General features: G+C 40.5%; 1 protein-coding gene across 2 annotated transcripts in view; it reads left to right on the forward strand.

Moving 5' to 3' along the window:
• The window catches only part of rapgef2b (Rap guanine nucleotide exchange factor 2b), a 107064-nt gene that overhangs the window by 67380 nt on the left and 15710 nt on the right, over positions 1 to 23974 (forward strand). The window contains exons 7-10 of one of the 2 annotated variants that reach the window (XM_085360249.1): positions 1156 to 1173; positions 16177 to 16308; positions 21051 to 21228; positions 23490 to 23626. In XM_085360249.1, coding sequence (XP_085216375.1) covers positions 1156 to 1173; positions 16177 to 16308; positions 21051 to 21228; positions 23490 to 23626 — 465 coding nt within the window. The remainder of the gene's footprint in view (positions 1 to 1155; positions 1174 to 16176; positions 16309 to 21050; positions 21229 to 23489; positions 23627 to 23974) is intronic. The other variant, XM_085360248.1, reaches the window with a different exon arrangement.

The raw sequence follows: 23974 nt of genomic DNA on the forward strand, positions 1-23974 counted from the left end.
CACTTCAGAAAATGATATATGGGAGATTCTACAGATGGCCCATATGTCATCGGTGCACTTTGTGGATGGCAGGTTTAAAAAAGAAACAACAATAAAAGCTTTTTTGATGTGACTTAATATATTTTTTTTCTTTCAGGTCTTCTTCATAGGTCATAATATTGTATTTTGGTGACTTTGGTGTACAGACTCGTCCCTCTACAATATTTAAGAGGCTGGACCAAGCTAGCAGTTAGCTTAGCTTAGCCTGGCATAGTTTAGCGTAAACACTGGCAACAAGAGAAACTGCTAGCACTGTTCAAATGTAATAAGTCCTCCTACCACCACTCCTAAAGCTCATCCATTATTGCATCACATCTTGTTTAATCCTTACAATAACCCAAGTGTGTGGACAACAATGTGTAGCTTTATTGCACCAGGTTGCCCTTATCCTCGTTTCCGGTCTTTATACTAAAGCTGTTCTAATCCAGGTAATCAGCTGGAGCTTGATATTTATTGAACAAACATGAGTGTGTTGTCAACCTCTCCTAACTCTGTGTGAGAGAGTGAATGCCTGTATTGGTTTTCGAAAAATGTGGTCCTATTCCTGCCTGTGCTAAGCTTGCTTCACAGATAAGCTGCTGTACTGAGTGCTGCATGGTTAGCAAATGCAATTTTTAAAGAAAACCCAGTGAGTCTTATTGTCTGCTTAGAGATCCAAATTAGCCTGCAGTGGTAAGGAAAAAAACCCAGCAGTTGGAAGTGATCTGTTCAGTAGTCTACAGGCATGCTGAGGTATGTGTGTGCAAGGCAGAATAATGATGCAAGTGAATGTGTGTTCTTTATAACAGTCCTTGTCTAAGAGTACAGAGAAAAGTTATATTTTCACCTTGAAGATGAATTGGGCTGTCGAGTCCTGGAACAATGAAAGATTTTGCCATGTAGGTCGATATCATCTTTGTTTTCAGAGGAGATACACTTTGGCTGAAGTTATCTGCCTTAACATGGGAACTCTTGTCATAACAAGTAACAGAACAATAGAAACTTGAAAATGGTTGATTTATAGATAGCCGTGGAGCTTTTACCAACTTTTTTTCTCACTCGACTAGCAAGTGACATGTTTGATAACTTTGATCTTTTCTCCTTTTTCCACGGCGCTCTCCTTAACCCGGCTTCCAGGAATGCAATAAACCCCAGGTACCGTATCTGTTAACAGTGTTATGTCTTGTTTCCTAGTGTGGGTGTGTTTCTTCTTCTGTCTGTGTGTTCTAGATGTCTGTGTTTGTGCTTCTCCTGGTGGTTTTATCTGCGTCTCTTCCCTCATATCTGTAGGTAGTAGTAGACTTCCTTAATAAATACATCGACTTCCTGGCATGAAGGCTGATAAAGGGTGAAGTCTGCACCACACACACTCCAATTGAATTATCACAACATCAGCATGATCAAATTTTGGATTATTATTCCTGCTGTGTGGGTGTGGTTCTGGTTGGTCTTGCCATTGCTGCTGGATTGCTCGATCATGATGGCTTTGAAAAGTGTAAAACAGCCATTTCGAGACCTATCTAACCTCTAAAAGAGCAGTTTATGCAGCGCAAAGTGTACAAACATAGCATTACCAATAGGTGAGGAAGGGTATATACCATATCTCAGTATTTCATCACAGAGTCCTGCAGTGTTTAAGCAGAGATGGATTATGACAAAGAGGTTGAAAAGATCAGGGCTCAAAGTGTTGAGCAGTCAGACTTGCTGATAAATGCAGAGAGAACAAAACCTGCCACTTTCGGCCGCAGAAAAGCCGAGCTCCTATTTTTAGAGCTGTCCTTTGTGACAACCTGCTCCGCTTCAGCTGTGCAGGGACACAAAAGCCCCGGTGTCGAAATAGGCATTGTATAGGCACTACACCAAGGAGTAGAGAAACAGTTTCCTACACTTATCTCCTTCCTGACTTAATTATGTTCTTTATCAATTATTGATTCAGTCATCATTTGGGCCATAAAATATACAGATCAGTCATAATATTGAAGATATATGTTGTCAGATTTTAAAAAATATAGACAGATAATGTTATGAGTTATATAATAAACTTGGTACACTAGCAAATAATTGTTTTAACCTGAAACAAATAATAAATCCTCGTTTCCAGTTTATTCTCTGAGCAGCTGATTATTCAGCACACCGCTTCAGCCCCAAAGGTTCTGCTTATTTTAAAGTAATTAAAATCTCAACAGTCTCTTGATTATGGTCATTGCTGAAGGAAATGATCATCCCTTTTATTTTCTGTAGTGTTATACATGTATATATGTAATGTAATAAATATGCATTTTCATTTACAGCTGCAGCTTAAGTTTCCTTTGTTTCTTTGAAATGAAACACCCACGCCTCTTTTCCCAGCATGGACTACAGAGACACAATCAGTGTTTATAGTTATTAATAGCCAAATATCAAACATTATGCTTTGATGGAAATAGAGCAGATATTTTGGGAGAGTTCAGACCTGATAATACAGCTGAAACGCTGCCTCGTGCAAGTGAACAAAATCAAGTACTCATTTACAGGCTGCGCCTCATTTCTCAACCAGTGTGCTAGAACACGCTTACTGACATTTGATGTGCTTTTCATGTCAGTTTTGACATTCAAAGACCTTTTTTGAAAGTTGAGTATTTTCAAAAGGCTTGACAGATGACATTTATTTCAATGGTAATGAGCCTGCACGGCGATGATAACATGGTACTCTGGGCGTCTTTTTAATGGTGTTTATCACTTAAATTTGATCAAAATCTCTCCAAACAATTAGAAACAAATGTTAGATTTGTTTACTGTAGTGACCGGGTAAATAAGGGGTAAAATGACAACTTATCTCACCAACTCATTTCTCAAAGTTCCCTAAAGCTGTCAAAAAGCTGAGAAAGTGGGAATGTGATGATTGTGTTTTAGTGTTATTTTTCTTGGCTCTGTTTGAAATGACAGACCTGCATACAGACATGAAATCAGCCTTTTATTGAAACTCCTCATATTGAAATGTCAGTGGTACTGAATTGATACTGATATGAACCATGATCCGTCAATAAAATTGAAGAATAGAACTTGCATAAGGTAATATCTTCTTATGTAAATTTGTAAAAGGCAATGAAGTGTTGAAATCTAAAAGGTAATTCAGAAGGTGCATTAAATTCCATACGGACAATTAATCCATTTGTATCTGACTCTGCACACTTTCCAGCAATTTAAAGTATGAAGCCGGTTTTAAATCCTGACATAATGACCATGTGTCTCATTAAGGTTCTATTAACTAGTCATTGTGCACTCTTCCCTCTAACTCATCAACAGATTGAAATTGTTAGGATAGTTTTCACAGTGAAGGTAGTTGTACAAATGTGATTTGTATCATCTGCTACAGTTTGCAGGTCTACTGAAGATCTCACGGTAAATTCTCAGCCCAATTAACGTCAGTGTCAGCCAGATTGTTTGTCCATCATATTGGTATAGACTGAAATATCTTAACTGCTCTTGGATGGATTGTTTTGGAAAAATGTGCAAACATTGATGGTCTCCATAGAAGGAATATTGATAGTCTTTTCTTATGACTAAATACTTCCAAAGCTAATCGGATTCCTGTCAGCTTCATCTTTGTTTGGCCAGTGCCAGTCACCGCATTTTGCAGGGATGTTTGATAAGATAGTGGGAGTTTAACAGCCCTGCGCCAACACCTTGGTCTTGGTCATGTTCCTTCTACTCATTTCTAAACAGTGTTTGTGGTGTGGCAGAATTCATTGTCCCTGGAGAAACAAGTTTGACGTCATTGCCATCAGGGTGTGAGCTTGGTCTGCAAAGGCTTTATGATGTTATAGACTGTCAAGTTAATAGCCACATGAATGCCAGTCCATCCATCTGATCCATCCTATCCAGGTGAACACTGATTGATTTGAATATTTTTGCTAATTGGTACATAAAGACCCTATGAATATCTTGAATTTAGCTGATCCTAATAGCGTTGTATGCTGCATTTGGGATTTTACTGATAATGAGTTGATGGTGTCCATCAGTTGTTAATTGTATAGTTTTAGCTTTTCAGGTGCATTTGAACTTTTGTGGTTAAAGATTTCCTTTTCTTTCCACTGATTAAGAATGAGTCGACACATGCAGTTGTAACTGTGACACTAAAACCACATAATTCGGCTCGCTCCGACAGCATTCAGTGCTAACGACTTCCAGTTCATTCGCTTCTACAGTCAGTCGTTAACTTGATCCGGAAACCTCTAGTCACTGATCAACCTGTCACTCATTTGGAAACTATCTCACTTTGTTGCTTATTCTCTGAAAACATGTCTTTTGATTCACTTTTCCTATTTATGCACCTTGTAGCAGGTGCACGGGCACAACAGATGTTATGCCCCTGTGAACCTACAAGTGTAATCTTTCAGATGTGCCTGGTTGCCTGAGTTTCTGTCAAATTATTTTCAGAGCAGCGTGGAGGTGATAACAGCTTGAAAAATGAAATGATCCCTCGGGCTGTAGCAAGTATGAAAATGGAGTCTCTTTATTAGATCATCTTTTGCGTTCTAACAAAGTTATTTAGAGCCAGCGTAATGGGACTGGCATCAAGGATTAATGCGCTGTGTTCTCTCTACACGTGGGGTTACAAATTCACCGAACAAGGTTAGAGACAGATCAATAAATCAAAGTATGTTGAGTTTGATCCTCTAATGGCCACTGTGTGTCTTCCACAAAGTGCTGATGTATAAGGTGTCTGTGGCTGATTGATCCTATGGAGTTTTTTTTAGTCATCTTATGAGCATAACAGCAAGTTGTTGTTTTTTTTTGTTTGTTTTTTTAGTTCAAATAAATCAATTAAGACAAAAAGACAAGTATACATTAACAGGTGTAGTACTTAAGTAAGATGTCTGTTTCAGATTTTTCTAGAGCATCAAGGGTGTCCTAAAGACAATGCATCATACACACAGTAATCTGTTAAAAAGAATAACTCCTGTCATATTTATTGTTCTGATTTTTTTTTCTGATAAAAAAAATATAAGTTTGTGTGCATTAAAGGAGGTTAGTGGTCTGTGGTGACAACCTTCAATTCACTGTGTGCCAGTAAATCAGGTTAATAAAGTTTTTTTTTTTTTTTAACTTCTTGGGTGGGCAACTCCTCCACAACTAGGATTTACTGTGGGATCAGCTGAGTGGACAGAAATGTCTGTGAAATCCTCCATTGCTCAGTCATCTGCAATACCAGTGATGTTGTTTTATCCATGTGTCTTCAATCTGCTTTCAACTATCCCAAAAGAAAGATCATGAGGTGATGACATTAAAGTTTGAGTAACTACAGCTCAGTCATGCAGTGCTGGTTGGTTTGATTTTGTGCATGTATGTCTGGGATTTGGCAAAGAAAGGCATTTTTCTCTTGCATTATTTTTTTCTTACATGTTGCTGTAATACTGAACAATTTGATCCTGCTTTGCTGGTGCCAAGAAAATGCTTGATTTATGAGTGCCTTATGCTGCTATCGCCATTGAAATACTTGGCTGTGCATGTGTGTCATGTCTATGCAGGGGTGTTTGATCCAGCAGTGTAATGAGTTTTTTAGTGCCCTAATGCCACATATCAGCAGGCACAACACAATCACATGGCCTTTCCCTATAAATGCATGGAACAATTGAAGCCTGACTGGGTTCACAGGCGGTTTACAAATGGCAGATGAGGCCCCTCACCCACCTCATGCATTTAGCACACACTGCAATTGAGATCAAGTTCATTACTGGTGTTTCAAGTAGCATTTTTCATGTCACTCTGACAATCTCCCAAGATCGATGCTCACCTGCCTCTTTCCCTTTACCTTGAGCTTGTGATTAGTCACTAAAAAAATGATTAATTGGCTTGTTTGTTCCTTTAAATGAGCTTGCTATGAAAGCTTTAAACAAGGGGGGCTGGGCAGGAGGGTCTGATATTCCCCAGACGCAACCACGTTGCCGAGGTGATGTAATGATGCCCTGGTCCTCCCCCCGCCGGCAATTGTTGGAGACATTAATGACTGGGCTGCACAGCCAAGCACCTGAGCTTTTTGGTTGTTTTGATACATTACATCATTGCTCCGGGGCAGGAGAGGTGATGTCATACCGGGTCTCCAGCTTCCCTCCCCCTCTCCGCCTCCCACTCACATCCCCATTGCTTTGACTGGAGCAGCTCCAAAACCAGCGTGTAGTACGCTGCTTTCTAAGCATTGTCTGAAGCGGAGCAGCCAGACTCTTTACTAAAAGGCTACAGCATCAGCTGTCTGCATACATGAAAAAATAATGTGTCAGTGGTTTTATTGGATTAGTTATTGTTTCATTTTCAAATGTTCATCAGTCTTTGTCAGAAATTAAGTTTATATTGCACGGGCTTTACAAATGGTTGTTTGCACCATTTAGATCCATCTTAAGTATGAGGCTCTAAAATCATATTATGATTCCTGCTTATGGATGTGAATAATATAGAGCTGGAGCAAAGCACTGCTTCATTTTTGATTCATTTGTGATGCTATGAAATGCCAAAGATACTGCCTGTCACAGCTTCTGCATGATACCTGCAGGTTATGTTTTGTGTTTTGGCCACAGTCCAGAACCAAAAAATACACATTATATTAAAGTGAAGTTAAAAAAAAGTGCAAAAAAGGTTCACCGTTTTAGTTAATGTGCCTAAAAATAAATTTGTTAGTAATATTTCTCGTTTCATGTTGTGTAACAAAGTGATGCATTGATGCCGAAAGGGAACTGATTCATCCTCCTCCAGCAGTTTTGCAAAATGCTAAAAAACAGACAGTGGTGACAAAATGACTGAGACCTGCAACAATGCAGGAATATGATAACTGAACAATGACCAAAAGAATAAATGATAATAAATGGTATATCTACTATTCGAGATTCTATGTGATTTTATAGTTTAATCTGATGTTGAGTATAGATAACGTGTAAACAGACACGACTCTTCTTTTAATGTTTTGTGCTCTGCGTGTTGTTTCTAAGCTTAATTCCTGGTTGTTTTGTGGCGAGTAGCAAGTTTGTTGCCTTTGGTTTTGCTGTCTAAATCCTCATTGTTCCCTGTGGTGCAGTTTCTGTCATTGTGTAGTCCTCCTCATATCTCAGTCTGTCAGCAGATATATATATATATATATATATATATATATATATATAGAGAGAGAGAGAGAGAGAGCCTTCTATTTATCCAGTATCTAGAGTCTCCACAGGCATGGCCTCCCACCTGAACACACACATATAAGAAGTACTTTTCTTCCTCTCAGAAAGCAAAATGTAATGTTGTGTGTTTGATTGGTGATGCTGCTGCTCGCTGTAGTACAGCTGAGTGAAGTGGAAGAGTCTATTGCCACTTTTCTATTTTATGCACTCTCTCCCCTCCCTGCCTCCATTTCAGCATGTCTTGCTGCCTCCGTCGCCACAGCAACTGAAGGCCCTAGAGGGTGTGTAGCGGGCTGGATGGGTAGATGAGTGGGTGGGTGCAGGGGGCTCGTGCTCACCCAGTTGCTATGGCTATTCCAGCTGAGTGACAGTGTGACATCATTGCTGCCAGTCTGTGTTCCTGCAGTGAGCCCCCTGTGAATGCTTTCACCTCTCCGGAGAAGCAATGCTACTGTTTCCTCTCTTTCCATATTTTACTCTCACACTCAGGAGGAAGTGCTGCCATCTCTCCACCCAGGAAATGGCTTTCCTTTTTCCGTTTCTATGCCAACAAGCTCCAGCCATGGTCTGGTGCTGAAGTGAGGGATAATGGCATTATTCCACTGTGCTCTTCTCTACCAACCAATTCTTCATCCCTCTGTTTCCCTCTACCTCTTTTTACCTTTTGGACTTATCGCCTTCCTCCCACTTCTCAGCTGTGTATCACCTTCTATCTCTCCTTGGACATTGCTTTTCATCCATCTTCCTCATTTTTATTTAATCATCCACCCTCTTCTATCTCTCTATCAGAGCTGAGGTGTTGTAAGTCCTCCAGATGAGCACAGCCATAGTGGCTGCTCTGACAGCATCACTCTCAGGCAGGGAGGAGGTCCTTATCCCCCCACCCCCCTTCCTCTTCTTCCTCCACCACCACCACCACCTCCCTCCCCCTCCTCCACCACCACGGACACACATACACACATCCCCCTGCTCCCGTTACAAACAAACCGCTGGGTTTAACGTACAGTACCTCAGCGGAGGCTGCAGGCGTCTCGGTCTTCAAATAATCTAATGGTGCATAAAGGCGTGCGTGTGTGTTTTCGCGTGTGTCGCTTTACTTTCGCGAGAGGGAGGGAGAAAGAGATAGAGAGGGAAGGAAGGCGGAGGGAGTAAACGTGAGTGAAAGTGTTGTCAGCCATTTTTCCCATCTTTTCCCCTGTTTCTGCGTTCTTATCGCGCGCCGCTGCTCTCCGCTTGGAGATGTGATTGTCAATTGCGCGGAGAGAAGACGCTGGCTGTTTTTCTTCGCTTGGATAAAAGGATTTTTCCCCCTCTGTCCTCCTCCTCCTTTTCGGTGATTTTAAGATATTTCTGTTGGAAGAAGCGGGGTGGCTGGAATAAACGCAGAAGGTGGTGTCGGTTTGGAGTGTCAAATCAGGCCAAGGAACAGCGGATACTCCCAAAACTGACAAGCCGCCGCCTCCTTCCAGGGAGACGGCGCAGCTGAGGGAGGGGAAAGGGCAGGTCGCTTTGGATGAAAATGAGGGTCTATGCTGTAGCATAGAGCAGGTCCGGGATGTTAGATTTTAGCCCGGTGAACATTTTTTCATTATGAAACCATTAGCAGCATCAGACAGCAATGGAGTCCCGAGCCAGCAAGATAAAACCCCGGTAAGTAGCCTATCGACTTGCAGCGTTTTTTTCTCCATCTTTTTTTCTGTCTTTCGCCCTCATTTATGACCCCGTAGATATGATTACCGGCCGTATAATGGATGTGCATCAGATTTCTATCGAGCCTGCACAAGATGAATGAACGCAGGGCAGACCAAGGACGCATCAGAAACCCGAATCACAAGCTGATTATTGCCCCGTCGAGCCTCCGATGTGTGTCAGTGTGTTGTACTAGAAACGGCCGCCATGTGCTTGCTGTCACTTACGCGCGCAGACACGCGCACAACTGCGTGAATCTTACATTATCGATCTGCCAGGACATTAGAGTAAAATATTCTAAAAATAAAAAATCAGAGCGAGGTCAGTAATGGTTCAGTGCCACGTTGTACCCACGAAGGCCCTTGAACCAGTAGCCCTTATTTTCCTGTGGTCAAACACGAACACATCGTTGCAGATGTAGCCTGTGTCTGTGTTTTAATGACCGACACATCTTTCTCATCACGTTTAACGACGCAGTGGACGTGAAGAATAATCGTAAGTCGCTAAAGTGAAATTAGCTTTGCCAGGTATTATTTGCATCGGAGATACAAGCAGTGAATCCTGAATCCCGGGTGTATTTTTTTTCTTCCCTTTTCTGGGAGATGATGTCATGTGTTCAGAGAGCTCCCCTAAATTCAGTTAGTCCACCTTTTAGGCTCCAGGAGCTGTTACAGCCGGGTCGCATTACAGAGACTGATGCACGATGAGTTATTTTAAAGCATAAAATGGTTAATTCAGCCCGAGAACACACAGAAAGGATGTTGGGTGTTTTTAATGTGCCCCCCCCCCTCTCTCCCTTCCTCCCTCCCTTATTACCTTGGTAAAGTTGCTTCTAGTTTGAACCACCGGCTTCTTGCTGGTGGCGCTGTCCGTGGTGCTGGAAGCAGCCGGTAGCTCCAGCAGACACTGGAGGCCTGAGCAGATAGATCGACTGTCAGCACCGCTGGCATCACTCACACATCACGACCGCACACATCCATTCACACACATACAGAGACAAGGCCGTAAATCACACTGATGGACGTTTCCTGGTTTGCAGAGCACAGATGCTTAACGAAAAATCACCTTAATATTCCTATAATAGACATGGACATGTCACCCTAGATGAGATGGCTCATCTTCTTCCCTCTCAGTTTATGCTGCTTCCCTCAGGGACGCCTGTAGGTGACCAAGGCCCTAACAATACTCATATGAAGTTGTTTATACAAGATCGATCCCCCCCCCCCCCCCCCCCCAAAAAAAAATGTGGCATATTAAACATCTTCTTTTTTTCCCCCCCCTATTGCAACTATCCATCTGCAGATCCTTAAAGCTTATGTCATTTTGAAGTCTTACCTATAGCTACACTGTCATTTTAATAGGATATAAGCCAATACAATGCATACACAGTATAGCACCTTATGGCTGCCGTGCCTTTTAGCACTTTTCCATATTTTAATGATTGGCACATATATTTAGGCCTATACTCTTTTTTTTTTTTTTTAAATCTCTCCAAATAAACATGTTCATTGTCACTTCAGTCATTGCATATAAATTAATTTTGAGAGAATAAATTGACTAATTTCCCAGAAATCTAGCAAACACCACAGAGCATAAAAATAGTGCTTTACACACTTATGATCTTAAATCATTTATTATAGGATTGCTGTAATCACTGTTAATGAGGAAGGGGCCAAACAGCTGTCAAGTAGCACATAATTCTAATTAAAGCATTGTTGCTGGCAGGATAGAAGAATTTCAAGTGCCAAAACATGTTTAGAGTCTGGAGCGCATCGCACTTACTTGTCTAACCGAAAACTTAGACAAATTATACAGACAATTAAGTAAGTTAACAAAAGGGCAAGAATGGAAAATTACAGAAAGTAGACTGCAGTAATCGTGATCATCTTCATCATCTGTATCTTACTCTTTTTCTTCCAATTTTCAGACTAATTGTTGTTAATTTAATTGTATTCCTTTTCACAAGCTCTGAAAAGATCTTTAGCTTTGGTATCAAACTTGCCCTTATCTCTTCTTACTGTCTTACCCCCTTCATTTGACTTTTGTTTTCTTATGTTCTTAGCAAACAAATGAAGGCTTGTGTAAATAGTCCCTTATCCCAGCAGGAAACCCACCAAATAAAAGCCACTAGATCGTATTACAGCAATCACACTATCATCACCATTGCTTATCTTTCCCATGAAAACGTATGGTTTCATTTATCTTTATTGCAACAAGTTACATGTTAACTAATAGTTCATGTTGAATTCTTGTGCTTTGAAGAGGCTTTATGGCTGGATCTTTTGGTGATGGAAGAATAGCATTTCTCATTCACAAAATTTGAGAGAAAAAATTGATTTCCACGGATTGAAAAGCAATATCCAAACGTTTTGTCAGATAATACGTTGTGCCTTTATTCATCTTGAATGTCAATAAATAAAAAAAAAGCTTGGTCTTTTTTTCTTTTCTTTTTTTACTTTTCGTGAAGAAAAAACATTTTTTTTTTAGAAGTGTAATATTGCACTTCGGCAAAAAAACCTTTCACAGTGTTTGACATTTGGTAAAAAATTATTCCAATGACAATATAGTGGATTGCCTCATTGTAGGTAATATTTTCTCCCTATCTAACTGCTGACTTGTGTGTTACTGACTGGTGGAGCTGTATCTGGGGAAGGGAAAGCACAGAGAGCATATCAAACCCATTTAATCGGACACCCTGCCCAAAGGATTTTAATCTCTTGATCCGCGAGGCTCAGGAAAGCGAGAAGCTGCCACTATGGTCAGGGAAAACTCTGGGATGTGCCTGTTGCCTCTTAGGCATCCAGGTTTTCCATTTTGTAACAAGCAGAGAAAGTTTTAAATCCCATGTCAAATGTATAAAGGAGCAGCACAGCTTCAAGCTATTTCACCAGCAGAAAATCAGAAATGAATCATAAAAAAATCCCTGTTTTTTTGTTTTTGTTTTTGTTTTTTGTTGTTTTTTTGGTTTGTTTGTTTGTTTTTTGTCCAAAATTTAAACCCAACCACTGAAATTTGTTTTCAGTGGAAGTTAAAATCTGCATTTTCCATTGTGGCAGTCTGGTGACCCTCTAGAACGGAAGTCTAGTGTAGCAGCAGTGATTCACTCCCAGCATATAAAGGCAGTAATGAGATTGAGAGCCAGCCAGGGTTTCCACCCAGCAATCTAGGTCATTAGGTCTGCAGTGTAATTTAAGGAGCACCACATCTGCTCACATGTAGGCAGAGTTCAGTGTTGTGGCTCGAGCATTAGAGCGACGCTTAATCCTCCTGTGACAGCTGATTGTACGTATTTTCGGCTCGCGCTTCTGCAGAGTTCACTTCATTTGTTTGCCAGAGAACAGTGAATGTGGAGCACAGAAAGCCCTATATACAGTAAGGTAGGAGAATAGAAACATTCACACTGTGGCAGATGTTTATTGTCACCAATATACACCAATTTAATAAACAATGTTTTACTATGGATTGTGCATATCCGTTGGGGTTAACAACCCATGTATGTACAATACCGTATCATCATGCTGCTAATTGAAAATACTTAATGAGTCAGTCATTATTGTTGCTCTGTCATCCATCTTGGCCCAGTCTCGTGGATGCCATTGGGCCAAATAAGTCGATGGATCACATGCTTATGGACTGCATGGACCCTGGGTTATTGACTGACAGACAGCTGACCTAAATGAGTGTAGAGAAAGGATTAAGTGTTTATTATCCTTTCCCTTTATCCTGCTTTCTGGTCCTCCCTTTATCTCTGGGTCTTTCCAGGGGGAGGGGCTTGTGGTGTTCCCCTTTTTAAAGTGCATTATTATTATTTATTCATTCATTTATTTATTAATTTTTAATTCTCCTATAATTTATTTTTGGAGGAGGAGGAGGGGGGGCTTTTTTGCCTGGTTGTGGAAACCAGTTGGGATAATCATATCGACAAATCTTACATGGTCATTTTTGTTTGTACTCGCAGAAATGACAATATTCACGTAACCTCTGTGCACTCTCCCTAACTGTATGTTAAAAATATTTCCAGTTGCAGATTTTTTGTTATCTTTTAATAATCTGTATTTGTAAAGAATAGGGTTTAGATTTTTCTGTGTTTCCGTTACTGTAACAAAACCCAGAATGCATCAGAGCCCTTCCCACTAGTTTCTCGTTTCTCTGTGGTGCTCAGCCCTAAGTTTGTTTGTTTTTTCCTGCAAATTGTCTTTAGACATTTTAAAGCCTTTTTTTCCCCTCAAAAAAACCTAAACTTGTTCATATTTCAGGGACTGTTTTCAGGTGCAGAGCTGTCTGCATTTCAGTACTCCCGGAAATCAACTCAAAATAAAATGCAGTGCTGCTTTGTTAATGATAATGGAGCATGTAAGAGCAACAATGTACCTCACTGGTGTGTATTGAGGCCAAGCTTTCCTCGCTTCCAGCTTTGCTGTAATCCCAGAGTACAAATTTCCTTTGGGATAAACGTGACGTTGATGGCAGGCCTCAAGGCTACATCACTCTAGCGAAAAATGTCTAAGCTTAAATATAAATTGCTAGAGCTCCAATATAACCTTATGTCTGAAATTTGTATTGCAACGAGTGACGTATTACGCCATAAAAGTCATCAAAAGGAAATGTGATGAGGCTTTATCATTACAGATACAAACAGACAAAAGAGATTCATCAGATAATATTTGTTCAGTAATATTGTGGAAGTCAGCTGGAGGCACTCAGGGTGAAGTCAACCAGACGAGGGAGTGAAAAAAAGCAGCCCAAGGCGGGATAGAGAGCCACTAGGCCCTCCGGTCGACCATTTTGGTTGGTGCAGCCAGCCAGATAATTAATCGTGATGGCAATCTTTGACACAGTGTAATCACATCACACCTCGGTGCCACAGGAGCAGCACTGTCTGGCTCTTGGTCTCTTGTCACTGACACATGAAGGCGCTTTGTGAATTGATATGTCTCAGGTTAAAATTTTTCACTCACAAAGGTCTCCAAATAACTTCCAAATCAGTTCAGTGCTCCAACATATTCAAGCCCTTCAGTTTTATTGTGACTCTGCCTCATGAATGTTAAGAAGTCTTTTAGTCAAAACTAGTTTCTTCTATCTATCACACAACGATCATTCTGGCAGCAAAACACTTCCATTCTCAAAAACTCTTTCATTAAGCCGTAATGCAGATGAGCACTTCAGGAGCTGTGACGATGGATGTTTTCATTGAGTACATTCAAGAGCAGATGATGGCTCAGACCTATTTACTTGCAAATGAAGATCCCGAGATGCATTTCTATCCAATCTATTCCATTTGTCATCCAAGTGGGACTTCAAAGCTGATTTCCAAAATAATCTGAGGCAGAGATGTTATTTGCATCCCAAATTGGTGGATGGTGTTGATACCCAGACTTCTGAATTTCAGAGATGAGTTAACCTTTCATAGCTTAGAAACGAAGAGCTGAAAGCGTTGCTTGTCACCTATACGTCAGGATCTGTTAAAGGAAAGTTGTTGGGTTTTTTTCTTTAAAATTTCAAAGTCTCACCCTAATTCATCACCATTTATCAAAGCTGAGTAAAAACGTTTTTACTGTCAAGTGAGGAAACATTTGGGGGGGAAAAAAAATCACTGAACATAAAAAATAAAAAAATCTTGTTTACTATCAAAATTTAAAACTCCAAACCCAATCTCAAGATGTTTAGATTTGGCTGATTTCCTGAGTGGAGCAGACTAGTTAAATCGGCCCACTTTGACTTTTCAGTTTAAAAATCTAATATTAATGCTCTGCCACAGCAAGAAGTGGAGTTGAAGCATGCCCCAGAGCTAACAGTCTCCCTGAAGAGTATCCGATGTATATTGGTAAATAAAACATTTAGCCATCAAATAGTCAAGTCTAGAGACACCACGAACCAGTTTATGCTGTTTGATTAAATCCATAATTCACCACTCTGACATTCTAGTTGGATTTGATGAGTGTGATTCAAACACATTTCATTTATTTCATTTGAAATAAATACAATGTGTACTTGACATCTACAGATGTCAAGCCACAAATGTTAGCTATGTTCTATGGGCTTCAGGTGGTCTATAATCAATGAGTATATCATACATTTTAACAACTGATCCATCAGGTTGGATTTTAAATGCATAGGACAGCAGTTGAACACTAATTATGTCAGTGTAATAATAATTTTCTGAGCTAATACCTGAATAATTTTATCTATAGAATTACAGAAATTGCAGAAAAACTTTCAATAAATGGATCAAGATTCCAAAGTCCCAGGACATTAAACTGATAAGTTTAGGCCTTAAATCATTACCAATTATGGAAATTTGTGCTGCTGTGTTTGCTGTTGACTGTCTCCACTCTAACGCCACACATACAGAAACCATAGAGCATCTGCAGACTTCAAATAAACCTCTGAGTTGTAGCAGTTCAAACTGCTTCTTATTTTTAATTCATCTGATTCCTAAAACTTGAGCAGTGGGAGGATTTCGGATGTATTTTGCATTTTGGGGTCATTTCCATGGAGAAGCGGGTTGGCTCATTTACAATGTGGCTAATTACGGCTGGGCTTTCTAGCACTTTATACCGTATGAATTACTCAGAGGGGTTTTCCCCATTACTGCCCAGTATTCATTTAGTTTACTCAAGTTCGTAGTACCTTAATGAGGGTGTTTTCTTGATGTATGCAGGGCATGTTTGTTTTTTGCTGGTCTCAGGAAAGGAGCTCCTTTGCTGTATTTAAAACAATGATTATCTTATCGTTTAATCCCGAGTTTCTACTCCCTTTCAGTTTTGTAACCCATTTTCTTACATGCTTTTGTCTAATACGTGTAGTATTCTTCTAAAGTAAACCAAAGGATTTCAAAAATGAGACTTAAAAACTAAATATTTTTGACACATTCTGTAAATGTTGGGTTATTTAATTAAAATCTTTTTGGCTCTGCCTTTCCTTTACACAAAATGTATTATTAAAGGAAAGCTGAGCTCTTGTTTAAACTCTGATTAATATTTTTCTTGTGAAATAACTGCTTTGCTACGAAGAAGACGATAAACCCCTTTTTATTCATTAATGGGAACAAATTGAATGTTTTTCAGACTGCCTTCCAATTAAAATTAAAGTGGATATGTTATTGTTTTACAGCAGAAAGTCTGTCTTTGCTTATTATCAAATGAAGTGGGGAAACATAATTAAAAAATGAAGAAATAGAATAAAAGCTAAACCGCCTATTTTTAGACACACATGCTGCTAAGTCTGCATCCAATGTTTGGCAGTCAGCACGAGTGTTGGTGTGAATGACCAATAGCGGTTGCTGGGCTGGCTGATACTGACCATCTGTGTGTATGTTGTGTGTGTGTATGTGCAGCTCCCCGCAGACTTCAGCAGACTTCACCTGGCCGACGGCTTACACCCACAGGTGACCCACGTCTCCTCAAGCCACTCAGGATGTAGTATCACCAGCGACTCTGGAAGCAGCAGCCTGTCAGACATTTACCAGGTAAGTCCTCCCATCCCTGGTGCTGGATCCCCAGCTTGGACTCCCTTGGATAGCTAAGCAGGTGCATGGTAGTTTAACTAGTTAATGCAGCCATAGCTGAGCAAGAGGAAATCATAAAGATGCTAAAACATTTATCAGTCTAGCTAGGGCCTTTTTGGAATTACTGACAAAAGTTAGATAAGAAGAACACTACCACTCATGAGCATGCCATAAATATGAAGCTACAGCCAGTTAGTTTACCTGACTGCAGCCATGTAGACTTAATAAATAAGATGGATGAAATTTCCATGTCTCAAAAGTGGACAAGTTTAATATTTGCCTTCTTTACAAAGATCAGCTGGGGGTGATGACTGTTGCAAAGAGAAATCTGATTATATAGAAGTCTATGAAAGTCTACTTTTCACTTTATTTATGGCTTAGGTTAGCATTTTGTTAATCAGATAAAATTCTCAGTCTCCAGTTTCAAATCATATTTAATACAGTATCATGTTCATTTTGTGGATTACTTTACATCTAAAGTAAACAATAAATCAAGCTGGGCATACCTGTGATTGGCAAACCACTACCATAGAAACATGTCGTTTTATTGTGTCTGGTTTCTCAGTTACTGATGTGAACATAAATAGCAATGATCAAAATTTTCACTTTGAGACTTCATCACAGTGGCAAGGTCCATCTTTTATATTCAGTCTGTGTGGTAATAATAAACCAAATGTATAATGCATCAACTGCTAAGCATTAAAAGTGTAGCTGTTCCCCTCTGATCGGGACTGAGTTTGTTTCCTCTCCTTTGCAGTGTTTGTATTAACCTGACTAGTTTTCTGTTCACCTCATTAGACGAGGCAGACTTATCGTGTGTTTTCCTGCAGTTTCAATTAACAAATACTCATTGAGCTGGTTTGTTTCGACATAACCTTGTGATGAATTGTAAATAATGAGAAAAAACATTGATTTGCATGATTTGGGGTGTGTGTGTACCGGTATATATATATGCTTCAGTGATCTAACATGTAACATAGCATTTAAAATCTGTGATATAGAACAAACTTTGACCTCATCTGAGACCAAGTCTTTATGGAAAAAATGGAAAAAACATATGCTTTTTGTGAAATGATGACTATACCTCTGGGAATGTGCATTAGTCTCATTAAGGAGGACTAATTTTCTTTGGAAGAATTTAAAGCCTTTTTTGCCAGACATGTTATAAGACACTAATGGGAGACTTTTGCTACGCAGCAGGGGATGAGCAGACAGGCTGCTGGCTGCAAGCAGGTGGTCCAGCCTACATCCTGACTCCAGCTCTGCCTTTCATCACCTCAAAGCAGAAGTACAGGACTCCCACAAACCTGTGATATACAGTCTCATGTAATGAGGGCACTTGATGAGCATTTTTGTGCAAAAATATTAGCACGTGTAGGCCTCACATAATTTGTTTAGTGGTGTTGAGATATGTGTAACTTGATGAAGGATGGGCTCCCTCAACCCATCCTTCATCAAGGCCAATGCTTAATTTAGCAGTTTATAAATAACGTTATAAAGATCTGCACCAAAAGTGTTTGGTTTGCTTGCAATCCAACCCCCATCCACCCACCCTCACCAAGCCTTTTCAATTCTGCTGGGTAGTTATGAAAACATAATCAAAGTTAAACATTTGAACCCTTAAAACCCAATTCAAGTATGTGCACTCAACTGATTGTGGACGTGCCCCAAACTCTGCAACTAATCCGCTTAGCATAGTACACCCACCCCATTGGCTCCTAATTCTGTCACCTGCTGTGTGTCTGTAAATGTGTGTTATGTTTGTAAGCAGGATTGTGGCTGTGCTGTTTGCTTCGACTGACTGTGGTTGGTGTGCATCAGGGCACTCATTCAGTATGCTCAATACAAACAGTCTAATTGCATATGAGGGGTGTGTTATTGTGGAGCTCTGTGTGTGTATGTGTATATGTTTTGACCATGCTGTGGCTGGCTGGGGCAGGTTGAACAGGCTCTACTGTCCCCAGTCTGTGATCCTGGTCTTAGCACCATCTGCTAGCAGCTCTGTGGCGGCCTCTTGGTTTTTTTTTCCCCTCTCAGTCTCTTTCTCCTCTCACTGAATCACAGACACTGTTCTGTTTTCTCTTGTTTTGTTTTTTTTTATTCAGCCTCTATAATGTTTGGTTTAACTTCTACTCTGCTATTTGTAACTTTGGCTCAGAATACTGTATTTAAATTCCTTAGCTTCGATGACGAACCTCTTATATGCTTCATACGTGCTTCCTCTGTTTTAACCGTTTCAGCAATCAAAATGCTTCAGATACCTTCGAGTCAAAGTTTGGCTCTATTCTGTATTTCACTGTTATATTTGGACTGTTAGTTGGACACATTAGGCTATTTGAAGCTGTCTCTTTTGGCTTAAGAAACTTGTATTTTCTGGCACTTTACAAGCAGAAAGTTTAATCAATCAGTCAATCAAGAGGATAATCATGAGATTACTCACTTCTGAATTTCTGGGATGTCTGTCAATCAGGCTTGAACAGACACATTCTATGGATGCTCCATCAGATTGTGATTTGGGAAGCTGTGGTTTTGAAGCTTTTGGATTTTTCTTTTTGTCTGCTTCTGTTGAAGTTCTTGAGCACTCTATGCTCTCTATCTTCTCCTAATCATTTCCTGGCTTAAGTGGAAATTGTTATATAAAGCAGTTGTTGGGCTTTTTTTGCTATCCAGTCTACAAGAATCTCCTCATTTTTATCACAAACTTTTAGAAAATGAACACCATGCAGACATGCCTTTAATGTGGACAGAAAACATTGAAATTCTAACCATGAGTGCACAGCATGATTTCTAAGACTGTTGGTTTATGCAACATTGCTTTTTTATTATTAGATAAAGTTACACCCTGCATGTTTCAGAATAAAAAACATTTTAAATGTGCAGAACATCAGAAACAAGGAATGTTTGCAGTGCTCACTGGGGCTGGTGTTGAATAAATGGATCAGAGGATACTTCATAATTTACACTTGAGATCATGTGAAGTTGATGTTGGTGAAATATGCTTGTGTTAAACATTATTTTTACTGTACACATTTTTGCTGAGCATACTGGAGTCTAGATTCTGGATGGAGTACTGAATAGTCGAACCACCAGGCTATTCCACTGCTATCGCCACGTAATTCCCACGTCACTGCCAACATGGCGCACTGTTTGTATCTGAATAAATCATGAAATTGGTCCTTCAGAAGGACTTTGAAAGCATTGATCCAAGAATAGCCCTAATGAAATATTAACAACACCTGACTTGCCCACTGATTCTTAATGCGTTCTGCACATCTATGGATTTCTGATACATGCATGGCATGAAAAAAGGGCCGTGCATGAGCACAAAGGCAGCCGGGCCCTCTGTATTTAAATGCAATATGAAAGCATACACACGTTTGACAGCTGGCTATGAACTGATTGTTGTATATAACCTTGAGTTTCTAATGCTGTATTATGTGGGTTGTTAAGTGTTGTGAACCAGTCTAGTGTTTTTAAAGTACACTGGTCACATGATCCTCTGTAGTTTTATGCAAGAAGTTTTCCTCTGTACTGTGTTCTGCTCCATACCTAATCTGTGACTCTTCACTTTCATCGTGTTTGCAGGCTCCACCCACCAGGGTGTGGACCAGTGATGCCCAAACGGCCATTCAGACACTGAATCATTAAAGAGCCCTTTGCACATGGCGTTTGAGGAGAAATGACATAGGGTTTCTGAGAGAGACCAAGCACAGGGAGACTGAGCATTAAAAAATTAGAAGCAGACTGACAGTCTGGGAGATGAAGATGCGTCTATCTCTGGGATTTTGCGGACAGTTTGCAAAGGCAACCTATTCTTCTCTTTCTGTTAAGAGGTTTGAGATTGAGAACCGTATTTGGGTAAGAGGGTTCACTGTTGGGAGGTAGCAGAGCCGATGTTGTGTTGCCTTTTTTGTGACTGCTTTGACTTGCTCTTTAAATGGTTTTCATGTTGTGTGAGTGTGAACCAGGCAATCTGGCCCCTCTGTCATTTATAGAAATACTTTCTTTGATGATGGCAGATGAACTCCGCTGGTATCGCTCAGGCACAAGTAATTGCATTACGCTTGCTTCTCATCTTAGTTCATTTTCACGGCTTCGCACATATTTCATCTTCTGCTTTCAAAGAACAGGATCTGGCTGCGAGGCAGGCTGTGGCGTTTGCTGTGGGGGAGAAAAGAGGGGAGGAAAGTTGAGAGTTAATTAGCTTGTTACTATGCATAGCAGACTGTTTTGTATGCAGTGTTGACGCCTGTCTTTCTGCTACTGTACTGATTACCTCTTATCAGTTTCAAGAAATGGGTCAAATGTGCACAAAGGAATTTGTTTTTTGTGTCACAGCTGATTTTTTTTTCTTACTGTAAAATGACGTGTGTGTGTGTGTGTGTGTGTTGAATGTGCTGCTTAAAATGAAAAAATATTTCACTGGCTGTTTACAATGTGTTTACTCTGTCCCCGTTTGGACAGCTGACATGGGTGGGGATTTATTTTTCAAGCTTTTATCTGATAATTCAAAGCTTTCCCTGTAACGAGCATGGAGGTTGGTCATTCAGTGTGTCGCTAGTAGACTCTCGAACTCGAACAAGGAGCTGGATAGATGAACGCGTTTGGCCTTGTGGTGGCGGGATTGCTGATGTTGCACCGAGCCGCAGAGTCCCTGCTCGTGTTTATCATTGACTCATGGCTTACCTGTTGTTTCTTTCTAGGCCACAGAAAACGAACCAGGTGACATGGACCTGAGTGGCCTGCCAGAGACCGCTGTGGACTCTGAGGAGGACGACGATGAAGAGGACATCGAGCGAGCGTCCGACCCCCTCATGAGCCGGGACATTGTGCGGGACTGTCTGGAGAAGGACCCCATGGACAGGACCGATGATGACATAGGTGAGCACCCAACTAGGGATTGAATTTACTTGGCTCTTCATGACTATTCTGATCAATAGCACTAGTGTAAATATTCAACCGTGCAGTGTTCATTGTGAAAAAAATATCCTGCCTATTCTTGTGCATGCCTGAGAGTTCTATATTTGAAGACTTCTTTAGAGAATGGTGTGAAAAATACCAATTTAAACAGAAGCCCCATTGTCCCATTTTTACATTAATTTATGCTTTATAAAAAGCCACTCCCTGCTTTCTTATTTAAATCGTCGCCATTAATTTACATTTATCTCAAGTCTGTGCTTCTCTCATGATCGAGGCTTTCGAGTAATTCTCAAAGCCCCATCAGGCTTGCAGTATCATAACTCTTAAGGCTACGATTCTTCTCAAATGAAAATGATAGGCATTGTTTAAAAAAAAAAAAGTGTGCACACTCAGCTTAGCGGCAGATGTGGACTTGGGGAGGATGATACATTTGTGGACTGCGAGAGAGTAAGAACAAGTGCCAACCCCTCCCCCACTTCACTTATCTCCCTGCTGTACCCCCTCCCCTTGCCAGCAGGCTTTTCTAGGTCACGCTGGCACATCCTCTCGCCTCACCTCTCCCTGCGCATTAAACTTTTAGTGCTTCCGCAGCTTCTCACACGACGCTGTTGCCATGCCAAGCCCAGGTCAACCAGTACACCACACTGCTGCTGGTTGGTAGATGGCGTATAGAGGTGTGTTTTCTTTCTGTGAGCATCAGTGTAGGTGTGCTGCAGAAAGTCCTGCACCTTGTATTAAACCTAGCATGGGCATCTAGCACTTGCATCCAATCACATATTCAATAATGAGAAACTATACATTTGCACCAAATTCAGAATTCATTGTTTTCCAATCGTCATCATGAAATTTAGAGTTTTTGGTCTACAGTAGTGAGAAAATTTTTCAAAGGTCTGTATAGAGTCCAGGAAAAAAAGGCGGGGGTGTAATTAGCAGCCAGGTGCTGCTAATCAGAGGCACTTGATTGACTGATCATCAGCAAGTGTGAGCACCTCTGGAAAAGCAGAAATTTAGGTCGTTTGGTGGTCTGGAGGACTCAGGTGTGTGTCAACACAATTTTCCAAGGAATGAACGTCTCTGCAAATCCACCCGAAGGTCAGAATGTGCCAAGTGAAACTTTGAAGAATTATAAATGAATCCCAAGCACTGCATCTCAGACTATACAGGCCACAGTTAACATAAGAAAACTAAAGTTTGTGATAGTAAAAATACAAAAAGACTTAACAAGTATGGATTGTTTGTTACGAGGGGAAAACCTCTCGTTGCAACAAAAGCATGGCAGCACATCTTAGGTTAGGCTACAAGAGCTGTGCATAAACAGAAGCCAACAAACCTCGATGAACTAAAGAAATGTTGTAAAGAAGAGTGGGCCAAAATTCCTCCACAATGTCTTGAGAGACTGGTAGTCCTGCAGAAAAGGATGACTTCAAGTTACTGCTGCTGAAAGCAGTTCTACAAGCTACTGACTCATGGGGTGTGCTTAGTTTTTCACAGGCCTGCATGGAGTCATGGGAAAATGTTTTCTTTTTGGTTTTCTCCCACATGATTCTATATTACATCCTCTTTCATCTGTTGTTTCATAATGCCAGTCATACTAGCCATCATATGACATTTGGAACCTGTTTTTGTTTATGCATATAGATGTGGGGGGGTTTCTGCTGGGTTATATTGTAAGAACCACAAAACTATTTAAGTTAATTAAAACCTCTGCAAATGTAAAGGTTGAAAACATTGAATATTAGAAGATGGGGACAAATTTAATTGATTACTTTATGATAACAATAAAATATTCACATAAAGATCTGTTAAAAGCACATTGTGAAGGATGTACATGTCTGTTCATGGCTGGATGGAGATGTGTGAGGACAGTTGGCTGTAAGCCTGATCCTCCCTGACAGCACACCCACTATGATTTCACTTCTGGTTCATTGTCTTCAATAACTCCCTTAAGTCGCACAGAGGTCGTTGAGTGAATTGTCAGCAGTTTTCCTCGCTTGCCTTAAAGTTTTTATCAATAGAATTGATATTTGGCTTTGTCTTGTCCACATAATGATTTCTCCGTTGGCTTGATATAATTGTGGTGATGATCCATTTTGATGCTGGATTGAGGGCAGTGCAGACCTGCCAGGTGCACGCTACGCTGCCCGCCCTCTTTCTCTCCTCCAAGTGTCTCTTTGATGCCTTTCCTAAACTCCTCTGCTGTCTCTCCTTTGTTCCTCTCGCAGAGCAATTACTGGAGTTCATGCATCAACTGCCAGCATTTGCCAACATGACCATGTCAGTGAGGAGGGAACTCTGCGCTGTCATGGTTTTCGCTGTGGTCGAACGCGCCGGCACCATCGTTCTCAATGATGGAGAAGAGGTGTGTGTTGGTGCATACTCATGCACACGTAAATCCTGTCTTGTGATTGTTAAATTTAATTCATATATGTGTGCGTGCGTGCATGTGTGTGGGTACTGAACCTTAGTCTCACCTCTTCACACCAATGAATCTTTCTTCGTCCATTTGATATTTTTTCTGCTCTATTAAACTTGAATAGTGGGCATTGCTTATCGACGGGTCTTTCTAGGATCCTTTAGGCGTCCAAAGCAGGCCTCAGTTGTTTCATCTCTCTGTTCAGGACGCTGTTTCAGTGGCAGTTTGCTTCTTTCGATGTAATACAGCCATACAATAGGATGCCTTTAAGGCTAGCCACATTAGTAAATGTCC

The sequence above is a fragment of the Diplotaxodon limnothrissa genome, linkage group LG2 (genome assembly GCF_057381915.1).
Source record: "Diplotaxodon limnothrissa isolate DT_005_m linkage group LG2, D_limnothrissa_male_GT1.1, whole genome shotgun sequence".
NCBI lineage: Eukaryota > Metazoa > Chordata > Actinopteri > Cichliformes > Cichlidae > Diplotaxodon > Diplotaxodon limnothrissa.